Genomic DNA, 13,346 nt, shown 5'->3' with positions numbered 1-13,346 from the left:
CAGCTACTTATACAAATTCTTATGAAGGATAAAAGTAAAACCGATGATTGCAATGTGTTTCAAGCAATTCTGGAAGATACTGCAACATTTTAGCAATAAATATTTGTGTTCATATGTAAGTATTCAATGTTTCAAATATTATCTCAGTTTCAGCTTTCATTAATTTGTTTTTAATCATTTCAACTTGCAATTTTTTTTGTACTTAAATTTTTTTCCACTATAACTTTTAGCACATTTCTTTTAAATGTAAAGTAACAATCAAAGAATTTTTTTAATTTTTCCTGAAACACTAGTGCAATTTTCTGTCTGAAATAAACAAAAAGTAAATAGAGGGAAGGATATCAGAGGACAACCAAACAGGTTGCCACTTCAAAGATAAACTTAAAAGCCCTCCTCCATAGCAACAAAGTTAAGATTTATCAACTATCTCATCGATACATATCACAAATTTACTAACATTGATAACTTTAACAGTCTTCAAACAAAAGAAACAGATTTTTAACAATCTCGAATAATATGAGATTCGCAACTCCGATATTTTGAATGAATAGACAATTAAAATGAAACTTTTCGTGTCTGCATAACTCAAAAACCCGCCAACAACTACATCTGGTGGCACCAGATTGAAAATAGCAGCACGAGTCATAACAGCACGAAAATTATAAAAAGCAACTGAAAAACCAGTCGATTTTGGCTGGCAAAATCTAGTTGGGACTATTTATTGAGGTTGTGATCGTAGGTTATGAGAGTTTGATTTATGTTTGTTTGGAATAGTTTTAATAAACCGTTAGCCGGTGCTCTTCGTTGACTTGGAGCGAACATATTTTTCAGTGACCGATAATGACTAATACTGTTACAGATGTTGATTGGCAGTTTGGAGGTAAGTTACATTTAATGCTGCAACTTAACTTTTGTAGAAATTTTGTTGGTCACTTAGTCATTTTAACTGTTTGCACTGTTCATTCCGTCACACAGTTGGATGTTAGATTATTTTTTAACGGTATTTTACTAATTTAGGCTTTAATAATAACTGAATTTTTTATTATAAGTTTTAATTGGCATTTTCTAAGAAGAATATTTACTAGTAAGTAATTATAAATTATTACGTATACAATAAAAAAAAGTTGGACTTATTATTGCTCTTGAATCTTTTTCTGAATTCGTATATTGACATTTACAGTAGAAAATTTTCTATCAGTTGTATGTAAAAGTAAGCTTTTTTTGGTGAATTTTTTCGGATATTAAAATGAAGCTCGTACTTTTTTTCACCCTACCCCCCGGGCCGGATCCACAACAAAGCAAAGCATAGCCCAGGAGTTGAGTACTGTCTTGACTCAAGCTCGGTACTTAGGTTACGGTTGTATTACGTATCAAATTTGAGATTATGAAACAGACTTGTCCTTGATTTATATTAAGTAATAATTTTATAATTAATTTACAATAATATGATATATATTATTTTATCCAATTTTGCACATAAATTCAGGCAAAAATTTAAGTAAATGTATAAAATGACCGTAATATGTACCAATAATCATCACACTAAACAAAGAACTGTAGAACAGGAAAGTTTTTTAGCAAATTTGTTTCACTCATTCTACTATTTTAATCATTTTTATGGTAAATACCATTATTAAAATATCAACATATTTTGTTAACTAAACTTATATGGTTTTGTTTAGCTGACTTAATTTATTTAATTAAAACCAGCTTACATATAGTTATAACCATATTCAGTTATATTTTTGTGGAGACTATTGTAAGTGGATTGTACTTTCTCTTAAAATAGTTATTGAAATTGCACATCTAATTAACTTGATCATAATCTAGATTGAAGCAGACATTCATTTAGAAATAAATGAGTAAGAAATAATAAACATTAAAAAATTGACTACTAGCTACAAGTTATTATGCCTTGCTGACAGCCCTTTAGTAAGTTAAGGAATTAAAGTTTGCCTGCACTTCTTATCATCTTATGTTCTTCGTTTTCATTGTGAAAAATACAAAATGATAATCCGTAGATTCCAAAATAGTAAAGAAATATTACTGCATCCAGATTATCCACACTTTGTAATGATTATTTTTATTTAAAAAGTTAAAAAAATGGATAAAAATTATTTTTAGGTTTACTTTTGATACACGAACAATTGAAAGTCAATATTGAACAAGCTCTATTAAATATCCAGCCACAAACTTTGAAAAAAGTTGCAAGAAACGCTGTAAAAAGAATTGAAGCTTGTATTCAAGAAGATGGCGGGCACTTCCAACATTTACTCTAAATGTAAGGTAATGGATGGTAATAATAAAAATTACATTTATATTTACACATGCCTTTTTATTATTTCAATACCTACCAATATAAGGTTGGGTTGCGTTTTGTATGGGACACCCTGTATAAATATACTTTATTAAGGTATTAATTGGCCTTTTTGTTTTATAATTTATGGAGATGTGATTTATTTTTGTGCTTCTGTCTCTTCTGGATCACCATATATAGTATGAGAAGCATATAAATGATCTGCAAATGCAAAAAAATTATTTAAAGAAAGAAGTTAAATAAGATTTCTTTTTTAAATACCATAATATAAAAGATTGATTTTTAATATTCCTAACATACTACCATATTTCCTGCATAGATCTAAATAGATATACATCCTACATAGACACAGTTTAGTTATTCATATGTTCTTATTTGCTAATTCTCTAATAACCTCAATTATTGTTGTACATGATGACATGAAAGACCATCATTCCCAATATAGTTACCCCTTACAAATAACAAGAATCTTGTACCAAGGTTACTACAAAACTCTGATGGTACTCTTTTTCTGTTGCCTTCCTCATGTAATGATACTTTCATATTGTTCATTACATGAATTTATTGTATCTTTGTAAATATTATTATGCTTGGAAAAACTGATTGGTCACTACTTCTTTAACCTTAGATGTTTTACACACATCATAGTTGTAGTTAAGAACGGTAATGTAAAGCGACAGATTAGTTAATACATTATTGGGAAATATGTATCAAACAATGTCCACACTAATTTTATGGAGTTCATTAATTTATTCTATACACTGGAAATCTACCAGTTATGTTATTTACTTTCCTGTTGTGATTAACAACCCATGATTTAATCCGTTGTTTGATTACACTGGTCAACATGATTTTTGTCTCATGAGTACCAATAAAATCTGGAGAGTTCTTACTGATAGATTTGTTTGCAATCTCGATGTTGGATTAAAAATTTCTGTGGAGTAGGTGTTCATAACGCAGTTTTTTATCCTGTTTTTAAATATGTATTCGGAATTTCTCCATTACCCACAGTTTTTCGTTATTTTAATTTTTTTTAAATATTTTAAAACATTTTTTCATCCATTTGTCTATTGTCAAGTAAAATCTCCTAGAGCATTGTAAATATAATGGGACTAAATGAGCTAATTCAAAGGTAGCGGTGCTACTGTTGTGCAGGTTTGTGTATAGACATGTAAAAATGTGATCTAGTGTAGCACACAATCATCAGAACAATGCCAGTTGTGAGATAGTAGTGAACCAGTAAACATGTCATTGTGAGTGCTTTGTGTGTGTGAATTATTGTGTATTACATATTTGCAACTTTAGTTCTTTTAATAAGTCGTTAGTTTCAAAATGCGTAGAGTTTGTTTAAATCATCCTAACAATTTTTGTTATGTATGTGATGAAGTGATGCTCAAGTTCCAAAGGTGTAACCTTACCCCATTAGTAAAAAAGTGTTATGAACTTTATTTTGGGTGTAAAGTTGGGGACCAAACAAGGGTCTGGGTCCCACATATCTGTTGTTTATCATGTTCTAGGCTTCTCACTTAATGGAAAAATGGAACATGCCATTTGCTATCCCTATGATTTGTAGGGAACCCAAATATCACTCTTCTGACTGTTATTTCTGCATAACAAACATTAAAGGGCTATGTCAAATTTAAAATATGCAGTGGTACACCCTAACTTGCAATGAGACCAGTTCCACACTGTGAAAAATTGCCCATACCAAAGCCTTCAGAACATGTGACATTAAATGAAGAGAGCTCAGAGTTTGATGGAAGTAAGGAAGAAAAAGAAACAGATTCTGGTGATACATCTTTTGAACAAAGCAGTTCATCTGAGCCTCATTTACTGACACAAGAAAATTTTTACGATCTCATACGAGATTTAAAGTTATCCAAAAAACAATATGAAATGCTTGCTTCCTGGCTAAAAGGATAGACTCTTCTTCAAAAGAATACGAAGATTTGTAATTATCATTCTGAATTTAAAGACTGTTTTTCTGAATAAAATGGCTTAGCATTTTGTAATGTCATTTCTTCTCATATGGAGATACTTTGTAATTAACATAACCCAACAGAATGCTGCTTGTTCATTGATTCCTCTAAAGTTAGTTTAAAAGTTATGCTTCTGCATAATGGCAATAAATTTCCATCAGTACCTGTGACTCACTGTTCTAAAACGTGTATCTACCTCCATTACATATCAAACTTGGATTAATGAAGAATTTTGTCAAGGCTATGGACATTACTCCTGGTTTTATGTACTTCAAACAGAAGTTTTCTAAAATTAGTGATACAAAAATTAACGATGAAATATTTGTAGGTCCACAAATAATACAATCACTAATGCATGATGAAAAATTTGAGGAATTATTGAATCCACTGGAGAAAGCAGCTTGTCAAGCATTCAAAAATGTTACTCCAGTTTTTTGGGGAAATCGAAAATTGGAAAATTACAGTGATATTGTCAACAATCTTATAACATCTTGTAAAAATTTGGGTTGTAATATGTCCTTAATGGTACACTTCCTGCACTCACACCTAGATTTCTTCCCAGAAAATCTTTGCGCAGTGAGCGATAAGCACGGGGAACACTTTCATCAGGAAATTTCAGCTATAGAAAAGAGGTATCAAGGCAAATGGAATCCTAATATGCTGGCTGATTATTGTTAGACCAGAAAAGGAATGCTTCACAGGCGAAATATACCAGAAAATAATCATTTGTTACTTTCTAGGTGAGTCAAATGTTTGAATATTGTGTAGTTAAGAAAGCAGAAAGTATTAAAATGTTTGAAATTATAAATTCCTGACTCAGAAACCTTGCGTGATGGGGAAAAACCAATATTATATTTGAATTCAGGAGAAAAGATACTATCAGAATCACATATTTTTCTTCTGGAGACAAAAAATTTTTGTTTTGTTTGCCAGTGTTACTGATGTTTAAATTGAGTAAAACTTTTTTCTTAATGTATATGTTGAAAGGATTTAATTTATTTCAAACTACAAAATTGTGCCAAAAATTTAATAAAGAATTTCTCAGAGTATGTTGTTTTAATTAAAAGAAACTCAATGTAGACTTAATATTAAATAAAAATTAAAAAAATGATAAAATAAAATAAAAATCTATGTACTTTTTAATTTTAACAAGGGTATTTTTATAAATATCCCCTTTCTTTATTAATTGTATTAATTGTTGGTATAAGTCTGCAATAATAATAATTATTAGAAAAAAGATACTAATACTTATCTAATTCCAATACTTCAACTAACGAATGTCAATACTAATTCTAATACTTCAACTAATTCCATTCCTTCTCCAATAATAAATAGTTGTTATCATCAGTATGAAAGTTATAATCATCATCTGTTCTGCCTGCCAATAGGTCCCTTATTCCACCACTTTCTTTTGTGTCTTCCCACATAAGTGCTCTTTATTCTGTAATCTTGTTTACTACTTCCTCATTCCTCATTTGTCCATCTTATTTTCTGCATCCTTCTCTATATCCATAACTAAAGAGGCTCAATCCAGTCCCTCGTCTTCATTATCCATGTTTCAATCCCATACAGCAAGATACACCATAAGTAGCATTTGACTAACTCTTCTGTAACTCCTAAGTCCAGAATTTTACTACATAGTAATTCCAGCTTCATTTGTCATTGCTATCCCTCCTTTTATTTCCCTTCCACCCTTCCAGTCCTCTCTCTCTCTCTGTAGTACCCCAAATATCTGTAATTTTCTACTTTTTCATTCTTCTTTCACTTTTTCGTACCTGTAAATCTTGTTTGTTGTTTACTTCCATGACTTAAGTTCTTACTATATCTATTTTCATTCCTTCTTCCAGGGCTGTTAACAGTCTGAAGTGTGTGTGCGATTAGAATTACCAAATTATCAGCAAGCTTGGGAATCTTATTTATCATCCTCCTGTACTTATTCCTTTTTCTCTTTCTTCTAATGCAATCCTTATCATATCTACAATGTAAATGTTGACCAGTGTCTGTGAGAGACAGATCGTTGCCCAACTCCTTGACCTAGATCCACCCAGTCATATTACGTACTTTCATATACCAAAATACAAACAGTAACCTTAAAGGAGACATCTTTAAGGTTAATATTAATAAATATTTAATATTTATTATCTTCTATTATTATCAATTTATTAGTTGACAAATGTTTTTCTTTATTTTTGAAGCATATGATTGGAGCTTGATAAAATAATTTTATAATCATTTGCAATTATGGCATTAGAAAGGGTAAACAGTTTACTTCCAATTCATCATTTTTATATCCAATAGTTATTTCTACTTTGTTGTCTTTCAGTATTTTTTTTTTCATCATTTGATGACTGCCGGAAACACAGCTGAAGAGAATTGGAGAAGACTGACTTCCCTGTCTTAATCTGTTTTTTTTTATTTTAAAAGTATCTGACACTGCATCCATATTTTTTTGAATGAGTGCTTGTTATTAAATAAGATTTTAATTTTATCAATTCCTGTCCTTGTTAAAATTTTGATTAACAGTTCCCAATTTATAGAATCATATAGCGTGGAATGTTAGAAGCTTGAAAAAGGTTGGTAGGCTAGAAAATTTAAAAAGGGAAATGGGTAGGATGAAGGTGGATATAGTAGGAATTAGTGAGGTTCGGTGGGAAGAGGAAGGCGACTTTTGGACAGGTAATTTTAGAGTAATTAACTCAGCGTCAAATAATGGGCATACCTACCTATATAGATAGATGGTTGTATATACAACCATCTTGAAAAAGTTTGCCTGGGTACACAGACCACTTTTTTATTTTGTAGGACTAATCTATTTTCTGTCTAATTTTTATTCTCTCATTTTCAGTAACTGCAGCCTGTAGCAACAAAAATCAAGTTGGAAAAACTTATCTTTATTTAAAAATAACATCAGTTGATTCTTCAGGCCTCTCGAAGATTACATGCATGGAAATGACATTACCTCAGTTCTACGACTTTTTACATGAACTTGAAAAAGCAAAAAACAGCATCAACTATTTATGATATAAATAAAAAATTGTATTTTTTATTGTTGTATATATATTGTCTATATTATTTTATTGAATAAATTTTTTTTTATAAATTATGGTGATTTGTAGTAAATTTGGAATGTTTCTATTAACCTTCATTTTTTTTTTTTTTTTCTTTTTTTTACTCTGAAAACATCATCTTATCGAATCTGAGGGATATTTAATTATCATAATCAAAAGCTAACTAACATAATAATCAAGTATGTTTTACACAGTCATAAACCAAGTTAGTTAAAAGGTAGTTGATGCTTTTCTTTAGTTTTCATATAATTTTTGAAAATAAATTTCTTTAGTAAAATGTAATTACAGACATCAATGTAAGATTGGTTGGAGAATAAAGTAAGGTCATCCTCAATTTTTTACACTTAATATGAACCCATTTAACAAACTTCGAGCATAAGGCAAACGTATGAGATGGCTGATATATAGTCACTGAGGTATAACCCCAAGCAAAAAAAAAAGGGACAGTATTTTCATTTCAAATTATAATTCATTTCAACTATATAAAACTGATTTGTATCAAATGCAACATTAAAAACAACCACCAGAATGATCTGGTAAAATTTTCATAACTAAACTGTTTAACAGCTGATTTTTAAAGTCAAAGGTTCTGAGGTTCAAATCCTGGTGATTACCTGACCCTGGTAATTGAATACTGGAATACTTTGATTGTTGGGGGTTCAGTTAACCACACATCTTAAGAATGGTCAACCTGGTCTGTACAAAACTACACTTCATTTATGTCATACTCATACTAATGCTATTGGGCCGCAGGATTGCCTATTGTTCACAAGTTGGAACAGATTGCAACATACTCATTAAGAATAAAAAGTTTTAAAAACGACTATAATATTTAAGTCGTTTTAATTTTAAAAATAGTTTAAATATATTGCCTCTATTAATAGCAATAATTATTGGTATGAATATGATATAAAAGTACAGCCAAATCAAAATATGTGGTAGTAAGGTGACATATCCACTGCAGAAAATTTAATTTGTGGCTAATTTAAAATAACTGAAAAATTTTTTAAAAGAAAAAGATTGATAAAATTTATTTTTAATTTTAAACTTTCATGTTCCTGTTAAAAATTAATTTGTTTTAAATCTGAGGTGTTTCTTAAGTTCTTCAGATGACTATATTTAAAATAAATGAAAAGTAAAATTTAATTAGTCATGATGTTAATTAAATATTATCTAGAAACACAAAAAAGTGAGAGTAAATACATAGCTGTACTTAAATAGGTAAAGTAATAAAACTAACTAACCTCCTCTATGAATCATGAGACCTTGCCGTTGGTGAGGGGGCTTGAGTGCTCAGGGATACAGAGTAGCTGGACCGAAGGTGCAACCATATCGGAGAGGTATCTGTTGAGAGCCAGACTAAGGAATGATTCCTGAAAGAGGGCAGCAGCTCTTTCAGTAGTTGTTAGGGGCGTGAGTCAGGACGACTTAAACGGCCGTATCAACATCACTCAGTCCTCTGAGTACTGCGCAGCTGAAAGCAATGGAAAACTACAGCTGTTTTTTTTTCCAAGAAAATGTGGCTCTGCATTTTCAAAAGCAATAATGGAGGCGCCTTCCTTGGTAAAATATTCCGGAGGTAAAATAGTCCCCCGTTCGGATCTCCGGGTGGGGACTACTAAGGAAGGGGTCACCAGAAAAGTAAAAAATAACATTCTACGAGTCAGAGCGTGGAATGTTAGAAGCTTAAAAAAGGTTGGTAGGCTAGAGAATTTAAAAAGGGAAATGGATAGGGTAAACGTGGATATAGTAGGAATTAGTGAGGTTCGGTGGGAAGAGGAAGGCGACTTTTGGTCGGGTGACTTTAGAGTAATTAACTCAGCGTCAAATAATGGGCAGGCAGGAGTAGGTTTCGTGATGAACAAGAAAATAGGGAGGAGAGTGGAGTATTTCAAGACGCATAGCGATAGAGTCATTGTAATAAGGATAAATTCAAAACCTAAACCGACAACGATTGTTAACGTCTATATGCCTACAAGCGCCCATGATGATGATGAGGTAGAATGTGTATACAAAGAGATTGATGAAGCAATTAAACACGTAAAAGGAGATGAAAATTTAATAATAGTTGGAGATTGGAATGCAAGCATTGGAAAAGGCAAGGAAGGAAATATAGTGGGTGAATACGGGCTGGGCAAAAGGAATGAAAGAGGGGACCGACTTATAGAGTTTTGCACGAAGTATAATTTAGTAATTGCCAACACCCAATTTAAAAATCATAATAGAAGAATATACACTTGGAAAAAGCCAGGCGATACTGCAAGGTATCAGATAGATTATATCATGGTTAAGCAAAGATTTAGAAATCAACTCGTGGACTGCAAAACTTACCCTGGAGCAGACATTGATAGCGACCATAATTTGGTGATAATGAAATGTAGATTGGGGTTTAAAAACCTGAAGAAAAGGTGTCGGATGAATCGGTGGCATTTAGAGAAGCTTGAGGAAGAAGAGATAAAGAAGATTTTTGAGGAGGACATCGCTAGAGGTCTGAGTAAAAAAGATAAGATAGAAAATGTAGAAGAAGAATGGGAGAATGTTAAAAAGGAAATTCTTAAATCAGCAGAAGCGAACTTAGGCGGAATAAAGAGAACTGGTAGAAAACCTTGGGTTTCAGACGATATATTGCAGCTGATGGATGAACGTAGAAAATATAAGAATGCTAGTGATGAAGAAAGTAAAAGGAACTATCGGCAATTAAGAAATGCTATAAACAGGAAGTGCAAACTGGCGAAAGAAGAGTGGATTAAAGAAAAGTGTTCAGAAGTGGAAAGAGAAATGAACATTGGTAAAATAGACGGAGCATACAGGAAAGTTAAGGAAAATTTTGGGGTACATAAATTAAAATCTAATAATGTGTTAAACAAAGATGGTACACCTATATATAATACGAAAGGTAAAGTCGATAGATGGGTGGAATATATTGAAGAGTTATACGGAGGAAATGAATTAGAAAATGGTTTTATAGAGGAAGAAGAGGAAGTTGAGGAGGATGAAATGGGAGAAACAATACTGAGATCTGAATTTAAGAGAGCATTAAAAGATTTAAATGGCAGAAAGGCTCCTGGAATAGACGGAATACCTGTAGAATTACTGCGCAGTGCAGGGGAGGAGGCGATTGATAGATTATACAAACTGGTGTGTAATATTTATGAAAAAGGGGAATTTCCGTCAGACTTCAAAAAAAGTGTTATAGTAATGATGCCAAAGAAATCAGGGGTAGATAAGTGTGAAGAATACAGAACAATTAGTTTAACTAGTTATGCATCAAAAATCTTAACTAGAATTCTATACAGAAGAATTGAGAGGAGAGTGGAGGAAGTGTTAGGAGAAGACCAATTTGGTTTCAGGAAAAGTATAGGGACAAGGGAAGCAATTTTAGGCCTCAGATTAATAGTAGAAGGAAGATTAAAGAAAAACAAACCAACATACTTGGCGTTTATAGACCTAGAAAAGGCATTCGATAACGTAGACTGGAATAAAATGTTCAGCATTTTAAAAAAATTAGGGTTCAAATACAGAGATAGAAGAACAATTGCTAACATGTACAGGAACCAGACAGCAACAGTAGCAATTGAAGAACATAAGAAAGAAGCCATAATAAGAAAGGGAGTCCGACAAGGATGTTCTCTATCTCCGTTACTTTTTAATCTTTACATGGAACTAGCAGTTAATGATGTTAAAGAACAATTTAGATTCGGAGTATCAGTACAAGGTGAAAAGATAAAGATGCTACGATTTGCTAATGATATAGTAATTCTAGCCGAGAATAAAAAGGATTTAGAAGAAACAATGAACGGCATAGATGAAGTCCTACGCAAGAACTATCGCATGAAAATAAACAAGAACAAAACAAAAGTAATGAAATGTAGTAGAAATAACAAAGATGGACCACTGAATGTGAAAATAGGAGGAGAAAAGATTATAGAGGTAGAAGAATTTTGTTATATGGGAAGTAGAATTACTAAAGATGGACGAAGCAGGAGCGATATAAAATGCCGAATAGCACAAGCTAAACGAGCCTTCAGTAAGAAATATAAGTTGTTTACATCAAAAATTAATTTAAATGTCAGGAAAAGATTTTTGAAAGTGTATGTTTGGAGTGTTGCTTTATATGGAAGTGAAACTTGGACAATCGGAGTATCTGAGAAGAAAAGGTTAGAAGCTTTTGAAATGTGGTGCTATAGGAGAATGTTAAAAATCAGATGGGTGGATAAAGTGACAAATGAGGAGGTATTGCGGCAAATAGATGAAGAAAGAAGCATTTGGAAAAATATAGTTAAAAGAAGAGACAGACTTATAGGCCACATACTAAGGCATCCTGGAATAGTCGCTTTAATTTTGGAAGGACAGCTAGAAGGGAAAAATTGTGTAGGCAGGCCACGTTTGGAATATGTAAAACAAATTGTTAGGGATGTAGGATGTAGAGGGTATACTGAAATGAAACGACTAGCACTAGATAGGGAATCTTGGAGAGCTGCATCAAACCAGTCAAATGACTGAAGACAAAAAAAAGGGTATTGCAAACAATATCCTTAAAATTGTTTTACAGGTATCATGTTGGTTTATGTTATAATCCAAAGCTAAATCTTGATGTGCTATTTGCTAGTTTTGTACAGGTAATAGATTAATGTATGTAATTGAAGGTGCAGTCAATAAAAAATAAAAAAAACTGAAGACCACTATTGCCAAATGCAAGTATCTGTTGAAGCTCCAACTAAAAATTTTATTATAAATTTAAATAAAAGCGATAGGAGTAGGAGAGAGGGTGAAAATAATACTTAAAACATTGATTAATGTGTGCATATTTAAAGTAGGCATTATTTTTTTCTGTTTGGATTTTCTATGCATTAAGTTAAAACAGATTCACTTGATATTTTTACTTTTTTGTTTAGACATTTGCCATTATTTTTTCATTCTTTCACTATGAATTCATTTCTCTTTTCTGATCTAGGTGTTTGCTTTCGTTTTTACATTTAGTCTTTCCGTAGCTCTGTTTTGTAATATTTCTCCTAGGTATTTAAATTGTTCAACTATATTGATTTTATCAAATCTTAATAAATTTCTATGGTTTTTTATGTTGATTGTGTATTCAGTTTTTCACAGGATATTTGAAGGTCTGTTCTTTCTGCTGTTTCCTTTAAAGTCTCTATTTGGCTATATTTTATAATAATTTGCAATTACGGCAAAATTATTAGAAAAAAAAGCAAAAACAGCCTACTTCCAATTCATCATTTTTACATCCCATACTTGTTTCTACTTTGTTGTCTCAATATTTTTTTTCATCATTTGATTCCTTTACCAGAAACACAACTGAAGAGACGTAGAGAAGACAATTTTTATTTCAAAATGATCTGAAATTGCATCTATAAATTTATTTTTTGAATGAGCTTGTTATAATGTTTTTGCTTGCTATAATGTTTCGCCTGTTATAATGTGTTTGCTTGTTTTTGAATGAGCCTGTTATGTAATGTGTACTTGTTATTAATTAAGATTTTAGTTTTGTCATCAATTCCAGTCTTTGCTAAAATTTCTATTAATGATTTCCATTCTACAGAATTTTATACATTTTTGAAATCAACAAATACTATAACATACTCTTTGCTTTTAAGCATTCTGTCTTTGATTATGGATTTCACATCAGATCTATTCTGGGCAAGATCTGCCCTTCCTAAAACTACCTTGAAATTCTCAAAGCTGTTTATCTACATTATCTTATATTTTTGCTTAGAGGGCTTTAGAGAGAATTTATACATTACTAACAAAGTGGGAAATGGCTCTGTAGTTAGTAAAATCCATTCTGTTAAAATTTTATCAAATGCAACTGTGGTTCCCAGACTTTTTCAAGTCGAGGCATCCTTTTTCAATTAAAGATTTTTCATGGTGCCCTACCTAAGTAAAAGTATGACTACTCGTAAGTAAGAGATAAAAATAAATAAAACTCATGTATCTTCATTATTTTTTACTTTATTAACATTAAAT

General features: G+C 31.5%; 1 protein-coding gene across 2 annotated transcripts; it reads left to right on the top strand.

Moving 5' to 3' along the window:
* The first annotated feature begins 654 nt into the window (after positions 1 to 654).
* LOC142320138 (COMM domain-containing protein 7-like) lies at positions 655 to 7,405 on the top strand. Of its 2 annotated transcripts, none has more exons than XM_075357817.1 (2): positions 655 to 880; positions 2,125 to 2,280. In XM_075357817.1, the coding sequence occupies exons 1-2, from the start codon at positions 841 to 843 to the stop codon at positions 2,277 to 2,279; spliced, it is 195 nt and encodes a 64-aa protein (XP_075213932.1). In that variant the 5' UTR covers positions 655 to 840; the 3' UTR covers position 2,280. The 2 variants fall into 2 exon arrangements, with proteins under 2 accessions (XP_075213932.1, XP_075213931.1); XM_075357816.1 differs by lacking the exon at positions 2,125 to 2,280 and adding an exon at positions 7,142 to 7,405 and having other exon boundaries at positions 702 to 880.
* Positions 7,406 to 13,346: the final 5,941 nt, after the last annotated feature.

Source organism: Lycorma delicatula, chromosome 2 (genome assembly GCF_047948215.1).
Source record: "Lycorma delicatula isolate Av1 chromosome 2, ASM4794821v1, whole genome shotgun sequence".
Taxonomy (NCBI): domain Eukaryota; kingdom Metazoa; phylum Arthropoda; class Insecta; order Hemiptera; family Fulgoridae; genus Lycorma; species Lycorma delicatula.
Note: the sequence above shows the minus strand (reverse complement) of the source record. Positions and strands in the feature narration are given on the sequence as shown.

Coding starts and splice junctions, on each gene's coding strand:
- LOC142320138 (XM_075357816.1), top strand. CDS start 841: ATGACTAATACTGTTACAGATGTTGATTGGCAGTTTGGAG. Junction 881..7,141: donor TGTTGATTGGCAGTTTGGAG/GTAAGTTACATT, acceptor TCTCATTTTCAG/TAACTGCAGCCTGTAGCAAC.